The 19,177-nt window shown below is 42.1% G+C and overlaps 2 protein-coding genes across 2 annotated transcripts; both read right to left on the bottom strand.

Moving 5' to 3' along the window:
• Window positions 1-801: 801 nt before the first annotated feature.
• Window positions 802-1,982, bottom strand: LOC108137102. The gene has a single exon (XM_017258627.2). It carries the CDS (start codon window positions 1,894-1,896, stop codon window positions 820-822), a length of 1,077 nt encoding a protein of 358 aa, XP_017114116.1. The 5' UTR covers window positions 1,897-1,982; the 3' UTR covers window positions 802-819.
• Window positions 1,983-14,157: 12,175 nt separating this feature from the next.
• LOC108137076 (protein giant) lies at window positions 14,158-16,683 on the bottom strand. The gene is made up of 2 exons (XM_017258582.2): window positions 15,931-16,683; window positions 14,158-15,851 (listed from the first exon to the last, which is right to left on the bottom strand). The coding sequence occupies exons 1-2, from the start codon at window positions 15,980-15,982 to the stop codon at window positions 14,467-14,469; spliced, it is 1,437 nt and encodes a 478-aa protein (XP_017114071.1). The 5' UTR covers window positions 15,983-16,683; the 3' UTR covers window positions 14,158-14,466.
• Between the last annotated feature and the right edge of the window lie 2,494 nt (window positions 16,684-19,177).

Below are 19,177 nucleotides of genomic sequence, written 5' to 3'. Positions count from 1 at the left end.
CGCAGGTCAAAATGCAACCGGCACGAGCTTGGATATTGCGTACTATAGATGACGAAGGTGACCGCAGATGTTTCATATTCATGTCGTTGATCCTAATGAAAACAACAATATCTGGCAGTCTTACGAATAGTGCGGGAATATTTTACTTTTAAAAGTAAATTATTGGCAACAAGATTAGTCTTAAGTTGAGCTTAGCTTTTTTAAAAGATATTCGTAAGTTTCTTCAAATAATAATTTAAGCTACACAATTAAAAATAAATTACTGCATTTACTCGTATTTCTTTGGCATTAAAATAAAAAAGATAATTTAAATATCTAAATTGCATAGATTGAATCAATAAAATAATATAATGTTTTCATACAATGGCAAAAGTTTTTATCTTTCTAATACGAAAGCTGAAATATAAAGCACCACACCCCAATTCCTCCAGTTCGACAAAAATAATAACTTCTCATAATAGCTTTTGATTTTACTGCATTTATTTTGAAAAAAATATTAATATAGTTAACTTAAAATAGTAATAAATATTTGTTTTAAAATTAAATAATGGAAAAAAAAGATGTGTATACAAAAACTACATAACAGCAGTGGCTAAAAAAAAGGTTGATATAAATAATTGGTTTAGTTAGTGATGAACTTAGGCTAGAAATTATGTACAGTTGTTGTTTATGGTTTAGTTTTTGACTTAGGAACTAATTAAGCGTCATAGTTAAGCGTTTTTCCCCCGTTTGTCAGCGTTGCTCGCTCTCTCTCTCTCTCTCCTTCTGTCTCACTTCTTCTTTTTTTTTTGTGGCTTTCTTAGGGATTTCTTATTTTTTTCAGACATATATAGATGAGGGCAGGGCCAATCCCACCTCGAAGTAGTTGCGCTCGTCGACCTTGTAGCGCTTTATGGGCGACTCCTTGGCGATGACCTCCTTGCGGCCCCGCTTCAAAGCCTTCACCGGCGTCTCCAGGCAGAAGGTGTTGTCGCCGATGGCTGCTCCACCAGATGATGCTGGGTGGGTGCCATGGGTCACCATCGGCGTGGCCAGTTGGATGAGCAAGTTGTGTGGTAGTTTGCTCATTGGAGAGGCCGGCTCGGGCGTGGCCATCATGGGCTGCAGTGGGACCAGACCGAAGCTCAGGTCCGAGGCTGGATCGTCTCCTGCTGCGTAGGATGGCGAGAGGACCTCCTGCGGGCAGTTCGACTCCATTTGCTGCTTCACCAGGGTGCGCCTGCGCAGATTGAAGGTGGATTTTCTGGCCTTCTTCTTGCTGCTCGCATCCGCCTTGCAGGCCGAGTCCAGAATGGCATCGATGAGGCGATCCAAAGTCTGATCGCCCATCTGCGTGGAGGCGGGCTGCGGAGTGCTGGGCCGTGCTCCCATTTTGGTGGCTGTCTCCACTTCCATTTCCGGCTCTGGTTCCTCCTCCACTTCCGGTTCCAGGGTGGCCACGAAATCGTCGTCCAACCGTCGCTGCTTCAGCTGGGTGACCCCGTTAATGTAGCGTGGCTGACCCAGGAAGGGATCCAGCGGGGCCAGACCGCGCAGCGCCAAGTGCTGACCACTGGGCAGGGCCAACCCATTGGGGGAGTAGTCCTCGGCGAAGCGTGGCAGGGTGGTGGCATACCGCACACTCTGCACCCGCTGGGGCGCCTGGCTCCGGCTGGCCACCGCCTCCGGGGTGACATTGCGGATGTCGCTGAGCGGCGCCAGGACCAGCGGACTGTTGCGCAGCCGCGACACCATGGGCACTGGCGTGGATGTGTAGTCGGGCACATTCTCCTTGTTGGCAATGGTGGCCCTCCGCTGGCGACGCTGCCGCCGCTGGAGTCGCCTCTGATTCGGATCCTGTTGATCCTGCACCGGAATCTCGTTCAGCCGCTGCGCCGATGCCGTCCACTTGAGCATGTTGCGTAGTCGTTCGTTCGTCGATGGTGGGCACAAAAAAAAAGTGTAGATCTAGATCTCTAGATAGACTCTGCTAGTCCTCTGCTCTCGACCGCTCTCGCTGACAAACTGAAGCGGTACGGGGAGCGGGCTGCGTTTTATACCCGCTCGCCGCCCAGGGGTTAATGGCTAGGGGTTGCGCAAGAGGCACCCCGACGGGCAGAAGGACACTCGCTCTCTCCCAAGCACTCTCTGTATCTCTCTCTCTCTCTCTCACTGGGTTTCTTTCTCTCGGCCAGGAGTTTGCTCTCTTCATCCTCGAGATATCTGTGGCCTCTCAAAGTATCTTGAGATCGCAAGGAATCCCAAGCAACAAGCTATGGAATAGCATAGACTTTACTTTGGCTTAGAACTATTATCAAATTGGCATACTAACTTGGGAGCATATTAATATAAAATTTACAAAATATGCTTACCACATTTTAGATCCTTTCAACTACTTACCATATCTTTAAAAAAATATTTACTTATTTCTTAAGATTTTAAATCAAAATGTAACCTTTTTAAGTATCTTAAACTTATAAAAATTAATACTACTTCTTAACTACTACTACTTAAAGCGAAATTTTAAATCTCATCTAAATGGACGAACAATAAAACTTGAATTTTCCTATCTTATGCTCAGAATTTATTGAAAAATATTGTGGATCTACGCTACTTTATTAACCTACTTGTAAAATAAAATTATACTATCACAGCAGCATTTAATTTTAATGCGTGGCCAAAATACTTGTTAAAACCGTTTAAATATTATATGTATATGTTTCAAACATTTATTTCATTTAAAGAAATATAGAAATAAAGTGATTATTTGTCACGTATTTTAGTGTCTTTAGCTGCTAATCTGTTAATTAATAGTGATACAAATAGTTATAATGTGTCAGTTATTTTATTTTTCATCATCGTCATAAGATTTGTGACTTGTGAAAATCATATCTTATTACTAAATGATTTGATACTATTTATGTGCAATGTCTTCTGTGTGATCCTTTCCCACAGTTCGCAGTCCTCGCCGGGAATCGCCTACACCTTGATCCACGCCACTCATCCAAAGCAGCACCACACGAAAACGACATTTAGATGTCTATCGTCCAGCACTTGGTTATTAAATTTGCTTTCATTCCCCTCAAGGAAGTCCGCTTCCTTTTTCCCTTTTTTCCCTTTTTGGCCCTGTTCTCCCCCTCATTTGAATGGACATTTTGGGACAGCAACAGGCTGGAAAACGGAAAAAGCAGGAGGAACGAAGCCCAGGTTGCTGGCCAGGCTAATTAGCTCATGCCAAGTCCGACTTCCTGGCCGACAGCTCCTCGTCATTTTAGCCACTTGTCGTTGTCTGGTATCAGTATTAATTGCGGCTCTTTAGCGGCCGCAAATGCAATTCATATACACTCGGCGGTTTTTAATTGAAAATGTTCGCCACTTCCGGATGGAAGCATTAGAAAAACGTTACAAACTCTGGGAAAAGTCCTGCGCAAAGCGTCAGTTGTTCACTTACCGGAGGTAAAGTTTGTGTTTATAATGTTCATTATCAAATTATCAAGTTCTTAATGGGTTTCATTCAAGTTGACAATATTAAATTTGTACATATATAATATATATGACTTACTTAAAGATATCTTATAGAGAAAGATGTGGCTACTTTGAAATGAAAAGAAAACGGTTCCCAACCATCCATTTCAGTGATCTAGTTTTCAAAACACAGCCGCAGCCTTTGAATATGAATTGGAAATATGGAACCAATAAGCAGATATACTTTTGATGCCAAGATCAATGATAACTGCCCACATATGTGGTCCTTGACCGGCTGTAGATGAAGTGATCCCCGAGTTGGCTGAGTGATCTTCAAGTGATCATCGACCAGCGGGGCTAAGTGATGTTCAAGTGATCGGAGCTCGTCTTTTTCCCACTTGGCGGCTATCTTGGTGATCTGATCTCGTTTAGGATATGCTACTTTCCCTCAATGGTGCATACCCATGCAATCCCTTCTGCAAGTAATCTCTTCATTTGCGATCTTCCGATTGCTAAAAGATTTCCGCTAACGGGGATCGTATATTTCGCACGTTATCCTTTCGTTTTTGTTTTTTTTTTGCGGTGAAAGTTGTTTGGTTTTGTACGCTTTCTTTGCGACTATCTTTCGATCGGCCTTTGTCCTCGATCGGATTACAAAAAAAAAGGGTGCAGGGGTTAGTTAATTGATTGCCTCGTTCCATCCACCGAAATGGCGAATTTCTCAACTTTTCAACTCTTTTTCCTGCGTTTACCTTACGTTTGCGAAATTCGCTCCGCTTTTGCTTACTTTTTACCTCGTTTTCCTTCGATTTGCCCTCGTTATGTCCCCGAATCTTTCGATTCCTCTTTGTGGCATTGAGTTATCGCTGTTTACATAGCCGTACAAAAGGATTAAATGGGTTTTTGAGAGAGTTTGCAGTGCAAAGAAAGGATATCGGCATGTTGATTAATATGATTTAACGAGCATCCTGCTAAACAAGGCGTATCCCGATTTGTCTTCGCCTGTAATTTCCAGACAAAATTACCATAATCCTCGCATTTTCTGCGGTTTACAAGGGACAGAAAGGACAAACAAAAAAAAAATACACAAATGGATAAATGGATAAAGAACTACACGAAAACCACTCAAATTCAATTTGAGTTTTCAGCATTTCGATTTTACGCTTAATTAACGAGCCCAAGGACCCTGGCTCAAGGACTGCCCGAAGTCACGATCCAGTCCCGATCGCTGTATGCAAATTGCCCATGCATTTTTTACCACTCTCCCGTCCCTTTCTCCCCCTGATGTTGTCCTCTCGCTCGCTCGCACACGTGTTTGAGGGAGAGCGCGTCGCCAAGGGGCACTTGACTTTCACTCTCACTCTTTCAGGATCCTGAAAACCAGAGGTCCCGAGATCCTGAACCGAAGAGCCCATGGGATTTGCATGCTCAATGGCCTGTGGCTAAAGACTCGCCACTTTGGCGCATAAACTTTGCAAATCCCGCTAGAGATGCCCACATACCCTTTTACTAGCTAGTTCTCAAAGGGTTGAAGAATTTTGTTAAGAAAAATCGTACAATGATCACCACACATAAATGTGTTGTTATCTCACTCGTTTTAAAACTACTTTGATGGCTTATTCTTAATAAATAAATAACTTTAAAAGCGCCAAGGGATTTTTTGAAATATGTATTACCGTCCAAAACATTTATGAAATTTATAAAAAAAAAAAGAATTTACATATATCTACATAGATAAATTTAAAGAATACAATAACAATATTATTTCTTATTTAAATAAAATAGAAATCTTCATTGTATACGTTTTAAACGTTTATAAAAACACAATACTACCAATTGCAATTTATTTTACCCATTTGAGTTGTATTCTTTTTATATTAAATATATTTTTTTTAATACTAGTAAGACGAAGAATAGTGTTAGCTATTTTGTATGTATAAAGTAAACCTAGCTACCTTTAACCCTTTGAAGTGCAGAATTTAGCCAACTGATCTTCTCCGATTGCATCGATCCCTGGTTCCCTCCCTTTCCATCGCCTTTGCATATATGCTTACATGCAGATCGGGCACTTTTATAGGATTTTATAGATAGGGCTGCTTTATTGTTGCTGCCTGTGATTAATGCGCCCGTGTTCGCATTGTTTGCGAAATTTATCGATATTTGATTTGCTGCGCGCCGCCGCCTAGAATGTGATTCGAAAATGCTCAAAGTGTATCAAATGCTTGTCGCGCGGCTTTGTTTGCGTTTTGCATAATGAAGGGAAAGTGTTTGCGAAAGGGGGAACAATTCAAATGGTGTTGGAAGTAGGGAAAGTACCAGTTCGCGACTTCATTAACGCATTGCGAAAAAACATGGGGACTTTTACGATTCTAAGCGGAACCCACAAAAAAGTGAAACCATTAAATCATAAATGAGTTGAAATGATTAATTGATTTCATAACTTTTTACGCTGGCATTTTTGGTTAAGAGCAGGGGGAATAAAATGACTGGCAGAATATAAAGGATAAATGGCCAAATGGCAATGGCAATGGCAATAGCAATAACGGGCCCCTGGCAAATATCATGTTTATGCTCATAACTTTCCAACTCAAAAGTCGACCAACTGTCAACTGTCAAATACGAGACAATTTCGCAAACGAATCCTGGCCACTTGGGGTGGGGGATGCTCTCCATAAGGACGACGACTCAGCCTCGAGTTGTGACCCTGAAAAAATAAAGGAGAGGCTGCACAAACTGGAACACACGAAAGGACACCCAAAGGATGCGTCTGAGGCAGACGTCGCAAGACAATGGATGCCGTAATGAAGAGCAGATACAAATACAGATACAGATACAAATGCATGTACAGATACAGATACAGATAGAAGATCCCGATACACAGATACAGATACGCAACGGGAGATGTCTGCAGCATCCAACAAGCAAAAAGTAAATTACAACAAAGGGACGGACGCTCAAGGAAAGGATGCGAAGTGGGCAAAAAAAAAATATATATATCTGCAGAAATCAGAGGGACGGGGCTGAAATTATTGCAAATAATTTAGAGCACATATTGCAGGGATCCGGAATATAAAAAAGGATCCGACGACCGATCCTTTTTCGGTTTGTTCGTTTGTCATTTGCCCGCAGCGAAATTCAGCAAGGACTCGCAGGAGCCAGCCCAAGAAGTAGTTCTCCCAGCCCCTCGAACATAAATTTGCAACAATTAAAAACAAAGTTAATTAAAATTTATGTGCGACAGATTCGGCTGCACACTCAAGGCAAAGAAAGTGCGGATCGGGCCCATCCTTTTGCCTAATTGCTGGGTGTGTCCTGCGAAACGGGGAGGCATTCTACGCTTCAACAGTCCACTTAAAAAAGAGAGAGTGGCTATACCCAAAAAGGCATAAAGAAAATCGCAAATTAAGATGCTGCATGGCCATACATAAAAAATGGGTGGATCAGGAGGCGATGACCATCGATGACCACCGATGACTACCAATGACCATTTGTTGACCCGTAAGACGAACAAAAGATTTCACTAGAGTACTGGTCAAATAGATGGTCAGATTTTTGCACAATTGTTATTTTTATCACCTTGTTTTCTAGGAATTGCAGAACTGAGTCTTACAACTATTTAAAAAGCTTTTGAAAACTATATTCCAATCAAAATACAATGATCAGTTGCAAATTTACTGCAAAAAAAATGAAACAAGAAAAATAATAAATAATAAAATAAAGTATATTTTAAAAACAGCTTATACTAATTTTCTATATTTGTATTTATTCCAAAAAAAAGGCAAATAATGGTTTAACTTGTTGCGATTTTATTAAAATTTTAATAAATTGGAATTCAAAACTAAAAATTCAATTTTTTATAAAGGTTATATTTTTGCTAAAATTTGTCAAAAATTTTATAAAGTTTATAAAACGAAATCCACCAAGGATTGTTTGTTTAAGTTCTCAGCTGTTTAAAACAGTTACTGTTTTGGCTGTTACTTTTTTTATTTAAGTTGTTCCACTAAAAAACATAAAATGCAAAATTAGTACACTATGTTTTGTATTGAAAATAGCTTAAGGAATTTTTAAACTTAGGAAACGCAGTAAAAAATCGATTTTTAGTAAAACGTGAAGTCGGAAAATCAGGCCATGTAATAAAACGACTTATTTATTGGCGTGAAGCAACTTTGTCAAAGTAAAATCCAAGCTGCCGCCCGCTGTTTTCGAATCCTTTGGTGGATTCCGATCGGGCGGCGCCTGCTTTGCATGACAACCGCAATTGGCGCCTCCGGCTTTACGATCCAGAAGGAGGGAGGGGGTGGACTACAGTCCTTGGGCTATAGTTTCATGCTCCGGTTGCGATCGGCCAGTTCGAATTGGCGCATCCTTTGTGCGCCTCACGAGCTCTCGACGAAGACAAAGGGCGGCCTGTCGGTTTCTTGATGCGTTGCCGATGCGTAGCAGATTTATTGGCCCCTGGCTTTGTTTGATCGGACTCAGACTCCGACTCCGTCTCCGACTCGTCCTTGTCACGTTCCACACGCTGCGAGGATGTGAGGCTGAGGCTTAGAAACCTGGACTAAGGAGCGTGAAAGTGCCGAATGTCCGGCAGCCGGACCCAAACAATGGATCAAGGACCGAGATGAGCCAATTTCAATTTCAATTTCAATTCCCGTTCCGATTCCTTGCGCAAAAATTACCCAAAACGTCTCTAAATTAGAGCAACTGTCTTGGGCGGCTCTAGTGTGGTGCGCCGAGTGGCTCGGTGGTTGGAGGGCCCACTGTGGATTGCAGCTGCAGCGTCCATCCGTCGTCCTTCCATCTTCGTGGCTACCGGACTTATCGCCTATTATCCTTTTACCTGGAGCCGACTGCCAGGAGGAGCTCTTGAAAGGCTTTCTCTAAATCCAAATCGATTCAGGGCAGCACCGAAAAGTGCCGATGTGCGGACCTATTTAATTCGAAATTGGCTGTCATTCCTTTAGACTTTCTGGTATATAAATCTTTTCTAGACTGATTTCTGCTACACTGATAAATAAAAAGGGAATAGTAAATATAAATATGTGTTTTATTTATCAATTTACTTTTTAAATTGTATGTTAAATCATATTATTAAATAAAGTGCAAAATAAATTGCATGATTTAAATTGAATATAATGTGAAAAGTTTAAGATTTAAGTTTAATATGATTTAAATTTAAGGTAACTGTTCTGTCACCACAAGATTTTAATTCCCAAAAAAAAAGGCAAATGAGTTTTTAAAATAAAATGAATATTGCCATTTTTAAAACTACTAAAAACTGAAATGGATAAAAAGCAACGCGAAAAACTTTCGTTACTTTTTGCAAGAATACTTCCAATATTTTATTATTTTAAAGGAACTTTCAATTAATCAATATGTATACAGTGTTACTGAGCTTTCCTAAAAGTAGCTTATATAGTTGGAACTATAATATATTAATTCTAATAAATTAATTACACCTTCGTTTGTAAAATAATATCTTTCGAGTAAAAAGTATTCATATTCATATTGAAATCCTTGAATAAAGCCTATTATCTTAAGTATTTTAAGACTTTCCTCAGACTTCTCAAGTTTCCTGTTTCCTTTAATTCCATTTGGCACTGACCATTCAAAGTTTATTAAATACAAATTATGCAATCAGAGGGAACAGGGGAAAGTCAGGACCCTCTCTTCGCGCATCCTTGGCCTTGGCGCATAATTAGCCCTGCAATATTCGTGGATATGGAAATCTCCCTGCCACCTTGATTGACAATCCCCCTGATCCCAATGATCCGATCCCGATCTGCCAGATCCTCGTAAGCGAGGGACGGACAAAGGAGGGAATTCATAAAAAAAGGAAACATTTCCCACGTAACCCAAGATGTCTGGAGAAAAAAAAAAGAAACGTCGCACCCCCAGGAGAAAGCAATGTTGTTGCAACCATAGCTAACAAGACTGTAATTACTCGGCAAAGATTGTTGCCCATGTAACACCTTAATGGACTTTGTGTCAGGAGCTCGAGGCTCACAGTCACAATTCGTCAGTCAGTTTTTTTTTTTTTTTTTTTTACCTTACCCCCCCCAGGAAACCCAGATAAATTTGCATAAAAAATTCCGAATTACCCGAGAAATGAAAAATGAAAAATGAAAATCCGTGACCGTGTCAGGGTGTATCCTTTCGATGATATTTTGACATGACATCGTGGAAATATTTATTTGTCATCGCCTTGACAAAGGGATTAGGCGCAATCATATTTTACGGACATGGAAATCCGTGTTTTGCCGTTTTGCTCACCGAATTAGCATAGGTCCAAGCTGGAGGAAATATTTTGACACCCAGTCCCATCAAGGAACACACAAAGACAGTTCAATTATGAGCTCAAAGGGTTAAAGGGTTGTGGACTTGTGGACTTGTGGTTGGGGTTGGGGTTTTTCGACCAGCGTAAGCAGGCTTACATGGCCCGAGCATACAAGGCATACAAAGCAAATCGGGACTAAGTCGCTTAGGCAATGTCGCCTGCAGGATGTGTCAAGATCCGAGCCAATGCGATCCCCTGACATCTGCTCCTCGCAGCCCTTTCTTATCGCCAGTGCCACATCGCTGGGCCACTGGGCTCCTAAATGCAGCAATTAACTTAAAGACTGCCTCAAGATATCCCGAGGTGCGCAGAAGGAGGAGCGGGTCACTCAAGCGCGGAGTTTAAAGTCAGTCTCTACCACAAGTAGTTGCACTTCCGACAATTACTGTACAGTACTGTAAGGACCCGAAGACTGGACGTTCCCGGGTTGATTCCACTCCTTGGCTCCTGTGCGGGAGTAATCGTAGTCGAAATGATTGCGGTCAACTTGCGTTTTCGTTTCTCAGGGTCATAGCTCGCTAAGCATGCTCAGTGCCTTGCGAACCCTCTTATGGGAGTTTCTTACTTGGCTTTGATCGGTTTAGCATGAGGTGTGTGTTGTCTTTAAACATATAAAATAATATTGAAGATGATCGAGATTTAGAGAAGTTTACACATATATATAACATAACCCGCAATATCATTAGGGATCTTAAAGTTTATTACAAAACTATAGTACTTAATGTGCATTTAATTGTCTTTTAGTTTCTATAATTGGATATCTATTTTTATATTTCCTTTAAAGTGAAGTTTATTTATATCCCTTATTATAAAAAAATACCGATAGCTTGCGTCTGTTAAATTGTTTTAAACTAAAAATTGATTTTTAAATGTAGACATACATACATCCGTAATATTTTTATTAGGAATATTAACAAATATATATATTTATTAATAATAAAGTACACATTCATCGTTAGTTTTAGCTCTTTTTCCCAAACAACTAATACAGTTTTATAGAATCCATAGATGAATTATTATTGATATTTTAATACATATTTTGCATGTTCAAAATATGTATCGTCACAGTGAGCATACTTTAAGTGGTCTAATCACACGGACATGCAAATCATGCATGTTATCCTTATTGAGTGTCCGGCGAACAAAGCCAGGCTTAAAAAGCAAGTAGGGGCGGGGGAAACAGCTCTATAAAACTAAGTAAACATTTCGATGGCAAACCAACCCAAAGTGCCACCCCATGCAATCGAAATTAAGAAATTACAATGCGGTGGGACAAAACGTCGCATGGCCAATTAAAGTATGCATACGTTTTAGGCCTATAAAAATAGTTCAAACAACTTGCATGAAGCGATAAGCAAATACCAATAAAAAGGACATCGGTGCTCCGACAGCAGAGGTGTGGGATGATACGGAGCGTCATCTGGCTGATCGGTTCGTGTTGGACAATTTAATGCAATTAGTGCGATATGCGATGGTCAGTGTTTCGGGTCGGTATCAGTATTCTCTACTTCATATCGGTAATTACAGCGCGTGTCGCTGGGATCGAAGGGATGCATCGACATACATATATCCATCCACCCTCTCTTCGCGAGGAGGTGGCCCATTGGCACATGTCATATGCCGCGGCATTCCGATTCCGATTTCACTCGGCTGATTAATGATATTATGTAATCCCATTAGGGGCATTTCGGCCGCGGGGCAGTTCGGTGAAAAAAAAAACAGAACGAACCGAAAATGCTTGTGAAATGCAATCAACCGCAATAATCGCGAAAAGCGAAAATCGAAAATCGCAGAAATCGAAAGCAAAACATTAGGCGCCTAATGCGACTAAGCCAGAAATGGGAGGTATGTGGAAAATTTGGAAGGCCCCAGAAAACCAGAAATCCAGACCAACGACCTACTTCAATGACGATGTGTTAATTTCGTATGATTGACATCTGTCGGGGCTATACGACCACGATCCTCGTTCCCATTCCGGCAGATTCTTCCTTAAAAAAAGGAAATGTCCCATCTCTTGACTTGTCATGTAAATCTGAAGGATGTTGTTGCGGCTGCCCAGGCATGACGCTACATATTCTCGGCTTTTCGGGGACTGTGTTTTTGGGGAAGGACCATGTCACAGGACATTGTCCCTATTGAGCTGTCAACGGATGACGGGACACAAAATCACAATCAAAAATCCCAAAACAGCAGATAAACAACTTTTTGCAGCCCGAACTTGAAACAGATACTTATATATTACAAACATTCGTGAAACAAGGACATCTTCTAGGACAACTTTCTCCAGCTGACAGATGCAAACTTGGCCAGCAAATAGACAAGAAAAAAACAAAAAAGAGCAAAATGCGCAGGGCGCTAGGATTGTAATTTAAGACATTGCCATTCATGACGTTTAAATTTCGCAAATTGTCAAAATTATTGCATTCGATATGCAGCGAACAAAACGAAAGGGAAAATTGTGCAATGAAGCCGACAACATTTTGCATGTCTTGCTGTTAACCCTTGGGCGAGGATGTCCTCTAATCGCTCGGAAAATGCCACCCATCCCCGCCCCTTTTTGCGAACTTCTTGAGGAGTGTGTGAAAAATTGATAGACTTGTCATTCGGTCTTCGCCGGCGGGGTGGTTTTCCCTTCGCCCATCGCCCGTCGTCCTCCTTCTCATAAAGTTGCATAAATGTCAGCCGACTGTCATGACAACCTCTTGTAAACGCCCCATAATTTTTATTATTAATGGACTCGGCCTGCCATAATCGATGATCGGGTATATCTTATATCTGCCATCTATTTGCCATGCCGAAAAGAGTTGGGCAAGGGTTCTCCAGATTGGCTGCAGTCCATTGATTAATAAAAACGCTGAGTTCTATGGTGTTTCTTACCGAAGCCCTGCAAATCGATTGTCTTATGAGCTAATGCCACATAATAAATATGAACGTTCCTTTTATAAATGGTAGCCTCTTTTTATTGGTATTTTATTTTAATTTATACTTAAAGCCTAAATCCACTTTATTTATTTTCGTTCTATTCAGTCTTTCAAATGAAAATAATTCCTCCTAGATGTTCCATTCATAAATGCATTTTCCATTGTTCTAAATTTGCAAAAATAATAGTATTCCTCTGAATTTTAATTTTAAAACTCTTCTTCTTAAATTATGAAAAATGCGGAGGGTTAACAACGTTGAGTAAATTAAGTAAATACAAAAACCAGTTGCGTACAGTGTAGAGTTAGATTGGAACAGTACCAATACACATGCTTCAAAATAGCCTAGTTTCAAACCAACCACCCGTGTAGATTAAATGTAGAATTTTAGTTAATGTTCATCAACACTAGAGGTCTCTCTCGCTTGACTGGAAAAAATGTATCCAAAACAATCAATATTTAAGGCCGTCAGATGCAGAAGACAGTCTCTCTATTAGCGCACAGTGTCCGTCAATATAGACGTGTAGCCATAAGACTGACTCTTTTGTAAAGCTGGCGACCTATACTACCCATATACATTCGGTTTAGATAAATAAATCAATATGAATTTTAACTGGGAACGCCATTCAATTGGGAATTTAATGACGAATTCACCGAGGTATGACATTCCATCTTGTGGCCATTACTTCTCAGCGTTTTGATATAAAAACTGAATTTTAAAGTTTTTTTTGGGGTTTCGGAGACTTGTCAAAAAAACAAAATCCTAAACAGTCCTTTTGTTGTAACTTGGCCAAAATTAGACGTATAGCCATAAGAGTGACTGTTTTGTAAAGCTGGCGACCTATACTACCCATCCACATTTAGTTTAGATAAATAAATTTTGTTTTGGTGCAAAAACAGATTTTTAAAAATCAATTTTTTGAAGAAATTAATTTTATGACCAATTTTTGCATTTTTGATAAGGGGTCATCATTTTTTTGAAAATATGAAAAAAATTTTAACTGGGAACGCCATTCGATTGGGAATTTAATGACAAATCCACCGAGGTATGACATTCCATCCTTCGAGAAGTAACGCTGAGAGCGTTGTGTTTGCGAATGTGAATGTTTGGCCATCGAAGGCTGCTACGCAATTTGGATATAAGATGCGCGAAATGGCACGCTTTCGCCCAAAAGTAGGCAATTCATTTTCCGCAATTCTGCCGATCTACGTAAGCAAAAATGCCTGAAAGTGAGCAATCTTCTTTTGTCAGACGCTTCTTCAAAGACATAATTTTAAATAAATACAATACATTATTTTGGCTATTTTTATTTTAAAATTGTTGCTTAAACTGCAATTACAGTTCTACAAGCATTGGTTCTGTACACGTATTTGTGCAATACATTGTAGAAATCGAATATAAATTATTTTTTTTTAATTTAATTTATTTTTAATTGTATTTCTTAGGGCTATGAAAAAAATGCACTTACAGAACGAAGATACTAATGGCTAGCTGGGACTTGTACATCTAAAGGTGATTCGATTGATTAGTTAACTGGTGAGATTGCGAGCTGCGCTTACGGCTAATACATTTTACAAATATAACGTATACTCCAAGGACTTAAAGTACTTAAATGCGAGTGTGTGTCGGCAAAAAAAAAATGATTGGAAAGTTGAGCCCCCTAAACTATTCACAGATAAGCTGGCCCAAAAAGCAGGACGTGGTGTTCCGACCCGCAGTCGGAGTCGGATCTTCGCGTTCAACGCATCGAGGAGTGGAGTGGCCACTTAGGCGGTGCTCGCCTTAGCGGAGGTGAAGGCGGCCAGCTGGGCCTTCAGAGCATCGATTTGGCACAACAGTTCGATGTTCTGGCGCTCCAGATAGGCGGCCCTGATGGCGATCTCGTCCTCCTTGATGCGGCGACGGTCGCGGGACTTCTTGGCGGCGGCATTGTTCTTCCGGCGCCGCTCATAGTAGGCGGCATCCTTCACCTGGCTGCCCGCGTTGGCCGCCGCATTGCCAACGCCGCTGGCACTGGCCGCAGAGCCGATGGAGCTGGAGTTGGACTTGCCCTCGAAGTGGCCCGCCTGGGAGTCGCAGTCGCTGGACTCCTCGGCCGCAGCCCGGTCCTCGCTCTCGCTGTTGTTGTTGGAGGAGCTGCCCTCGTTGACAGAGCCACTGCGCGAGTTGGTACGGCGCATCTTGGGATTGGTAACGGTGCGTGATCCCCCGTTGGAGCTGCGGATCTGCTCGAGCACCCGCTTGCGGTACTCCGTGTAGCGCTCCACCCGCGGATTGTCCAGCAGCACATCGGTGGCCGCAAAGTTGGCCGCAATCACCAGGGGATCGCGGGGAAAGGCCTTAAAGGGGCGAGTGCTCTTGCCCGCCTCCCCGTTGGAGGTGGTGGGCGTGGTGGCCGTGGTGGCCTCAACAGCCGGCGATTGGGGATTCTCCAGCACGTCGATCTGCATGGTGCTGGCATTGCTGGCGGGTCTCGGTGAGTTGGAGTTGGTCGTCGAGGCAGCAGGAGCTGAAGCTGATGCAGAGGCAGATGCAGCAGCAGCTGCGGCAGCGGCTGCAGCAGAGGCGGCGGCAAAGGTCTGCAGCAGGCTGGCGGTGGGCGTGACCTTGGGCGGTGCAGCAGTGGGCGTGGCCTGCTCCTGCTTGATGTTGCTGTAGTAGAAAGCGGGATACAGCGAGGCCAACTGTTGCTGCTGCTGCTGCTGTTGCTGCTGATGTTGCTGCTGCTGCTGATGTTGCTGCTGCATCTGGGCGGCATACAGCAGATTGCTGGTGGGCGAGGCTGCGGGGGAACCACTGCCATAGCTGTAGCTGGTCTGGTAGGGCGAAGGCGTCTTCCTGGGTGTCTCCACACTGTCGCAGCGACGCGAGAGATCCAGGACCTCCGCAGAGGCAGCCTGCTGTTGATGTTGCTGCTGCTGCTGCTGATGTTGCTGATGCTGCTGCTGATGTTGCTGCTGCTGCTGCTGGCTGAGGGCAGCGCCCAGTAACTGCTGCTGGTAAGCATAGGCGGCATACAGATCCATTTTGGGCAGGGAGCCCAGTGAGCCCTGAACCGGCAATTGGCTGTGGGGCAAGTGGTGCAGCGATTGCTGCTGGTGGTGCGTCTGGTGGTGCTGGTACTGGTGGTGGTGCATCAAGGGCTTGCGATCTGAGGAGATCAACAGAGAAGGAGAGAGATACAGTTAGTAAGCGGATATATGGGGGATCAGGGGGCGTGGCCAACTTACCAGTCTTGAGATCGAAGAACTGCCCGGCCATGAGTTTCTCGTGCATTAGCATGTTGCTTCAGGTTAATGTATGGTTTCTCGGGGGTTGTAATCCAACTGAGTGATGTGCGGGCTATATAGACCGATGATCTAGCTCTGCTCTTGCTATTTGATATTTGCTATTTGATATTTGCTATTTGCTATATATATCTTCACGCTGACGATGTCGAACGCAAACTGATTTCCTCTCGTCGGAAGCCTCGGCATTTATAGCCGAAGTCCGGAGGCTGCGCCGACGCTCCATTCACCACACAAATGGCGGACACGAGCGGACGGCCGAAGCGGTACGAAGCAGGTAGGCGGTGCAAAGGGCAAAGGGGTGATGTGACTCTATCGCTGTCGCACTCCCACTCGCACCCATCTAGCCTCTCTGTCTCGCCGCCTTCGAAAGGGTTTTACAAGGGTGCGGCGGCTGGCCCTTTCCATTCCGCCTTTGGTTTTCGCATTTTTCGCCAAAACCTTAGCTCTTTGTGTCATTGTTACTTCGCCATTTAGCGTAATTTAACAAAAAATAAAAAGAGTTTTCGAACGTTTTTTTATTTTAACAGTTCTCGCGAAAGGATATGGTTTTTATCGGAGGTTATTATGATGCTCATTGGGAAAAAACAGGAAAATTCGTACGACCACTTAAGTGATTTACATTTCGTTTTCCAAAGAATCTGTTTCTAAATATTTTTATACTGTAATGAGCAACCATTTTTTGGATCGATCTAGACTTTTTAACTGTAGTTATAAGATAATTCTATTGTATTTTTAAAGTTGTTAAAAACATTGGAAATTTATTTGAAAATTCCTAACATAATTTAAAACAATTCAAATTTAAGGAGTCAAGAACTCCCAACATAATTTTAAATTATTCAAATGATTTAAATCAGAACTAAAATAAAACGCTTATGGTTTTTACTTTAAGGTAAAGAAACAAATATTAAACTAGTTTTAACTTCTAGCAGATGTATATGAAATAAATAAAATAAATTTAAAACTTATAAGAATTTTGAAAAGAATGAGCAGCTGAAAATGAATAAAAAGTGTTTTATTCAATGTTTTTAAAGTATCCTTAAAGCAAAGTATGTTGGAGAGACAATGTCTATACTATTTCAGCATGTAAATGAATTATAGCTCACCCTGTCTCGTGGATACATCCAAAATTTCTTAATATTTCCGACTTAGTCTGTATTAATTAGCGCCAAATCATAGTTTTCGGACCAGAAAGAGAGGCATCTGGCTGAAGTGAAAGGGACAGCACTCGGTTTGTTGATGATGGATGCACAATGTTCAAGGGTTGCGAATGCTAAATCCGTTTGTTTTGCGCCTTTGTCCCGAAATCCTTTTGCTGACCAGCCCATCCAGGATCTGTGTATCTGGCTTTGTATATGGCGATGACGATGGCGATGGCAAATTCGCTGGATTGTGCGTGACAAATTATGGAAATTAGGCCGAGTTCTGTTTCGGCTTTCTCAGCCCTTTTCCACTGGCGTAATTCGCATCCTTTCCGCATTTCGCTAATGGAGAACTGCGTTCCCAGAATCCTGGCAAGGACACTCGCCAGTCTGGCCATTTGATTCATGACGCCGCCACCTCGGGGCTCGGGAATTGAGAACCGAGAGTCGAGAGTCGAGAGTCGAGAATTGAGAATCAAGGATCATTGCGACAAGTGTCCGTGATGTTGACTGCTTAGTGTTTGTCCTTCTGCTAAAACATCCTCGATGCATTATCCTTTATCCCTTTGGCTTCCGCTGCGGCGTGGGATCCTCAACGTCTTGTTTAACTTTGCTCAACTGTTTGTCCTAACGGTCGCCGCCTCGATGGTCAACGGAAGTGGTTTAGAGTTGGCTCTATCAGTTATGGGAAAGAAATCGGGCAGGATACTTACTATTTAAGGTTCAAGGAATGTTCAGACAGGGCAAAAAGTAACAAATTTTGTTATAATCTGTTGGCAATGAAGAAAGTTCTTGAGATAAATAAACATATATAGAAAAGATCTAGAATAAGGCTTAAAGCAAATAGACTTACCAAAATATAACCATATAAACCATTACAGAGACAATATATTATATATTTTATTTTCATATATCTGTTTTATATTTCATAACTAAAATAAATCTCATGTTTTGGGAGTACCATAAAGCAAGTATTAAAACATCATTCTCATATTAGTTATGTGCTTTTATTGGTATAAGGTTTACTAAACTTGTTAATCAGAAATCAATCAATCACCACTACCTTATCATTCATTATGCCAATCATCAGATTCCCACTTCCACCTGGACCACATTTCATTCATTCACTTTTTACAGCTCTCCATTCAGCCGGAGATTGCAAATAAAAAGAGGGATCGATTCAGTAATCAGTAAAAAACCGCGAACTTATCCGCTAATCCGTGCGCTAATCCAACCGTAAAAATGGTGGATTAAACTAAAACTCGTCCTCGTCATTGAGTCGATCGCTTACCTGAGGTCCTCTAGGATCGCTGCTCGAAAACAGATCCCGGCCATATAACCCAACTCAACCGAACCGAACCGAACCGAAACGAAACGATCCTGAACAGATGCCATAAAAAGTCGCGGCCAGAGTCGAAGCCAAAGAGTTGGCCAAATTCGCTGTAAAAACCAGATTCAGCGAAAAAAAAACGGCGTAAAAAACGGGGGACCATAAAGCCATATACTCCGACTGCTGTTCCTTCGTTATAATGAGCCCCGAACCAAAGATGCAATATTTGTGCAATCCTTTGAGTGTTGGACTGGCGACCTTGAGCGCGTTTTTTACGGACGCACTCTGCTACCTGATTCCCGAACGGGTTGGACTGCCCACCACCCACTGTAAGGAGTACTGGGCTATTGCCTAAAAAACATCCAGGGTTTTATTGCATAATGGACGATGGTTCGTGCGAAAGGGTCTCATTCCGAACCCGAGTCCGTTTTCGAGTCCGGAATATGTAGCTGCTGTTTTTTAAGGGGCCATAAATCGAAGTTTCGGCTATCCCTAAAAAAAAGGGTTCTCTCCGCCGTCCATTGTGACTGCGATTTTTATATGGCCATTCGCTGCTAGGTGACACAAAGAAAATCAGCGACTAATTGACTAAAAGGGTTTCGCCTTATATGGCCCGCCCAAAAAATAAAAGGGTGAGAGGAGTGGCTTGGACTTGGACTCGGATTTGGATTTGGATTCGGTTTTGAATTCGAGGAACCGCCGTCAACTCCTTTCGCAG

Source organism: Drosophila elegans, unplaced genomic scaffold, assembly GCF_018152505.1.
Source record: "Drosophila elegans isolate 14027-0461.03 unplaced genomic scaffold, ASM1815250v1 contig_149, whole genome shotgun sequence".
NCBI lineage: Eukaryota > Metazoa > Arthropoda > Insecta > Diptera > Drosophilidae > Drosophila > Drosophila elegans.
Note: the sequence above shows the minus strand (reverse complement) of the source record. Positions and strands in the feature narration are given on the sequence as shown.

Excerpts from the sequence above, each read along its gene's own strand:
- LOC108137076 (XM_017258582.2), bottom strand. The coding sequence starts at position 15,982 with ATGCTAATGCACGAGAAACTCATGGCCGGGCAGTTCTTCGATCTCAAG. Across the intron at positions 15,852-15,930 it reads GTTCTTCGATCTCAAGACTG|ATCGCAAGCCCTTGATGCAC; the intron begins GTAAGTTGGCCA and ends TGATCTCCTCAG.
- LOC108137102 (XM_017258627.2), bottom strand. The coding sequence starts at position 1,896 with ATGCTCAAGTGGACGGCATCGGCGCAGCGGCTGAACGAGATTCCGGTG.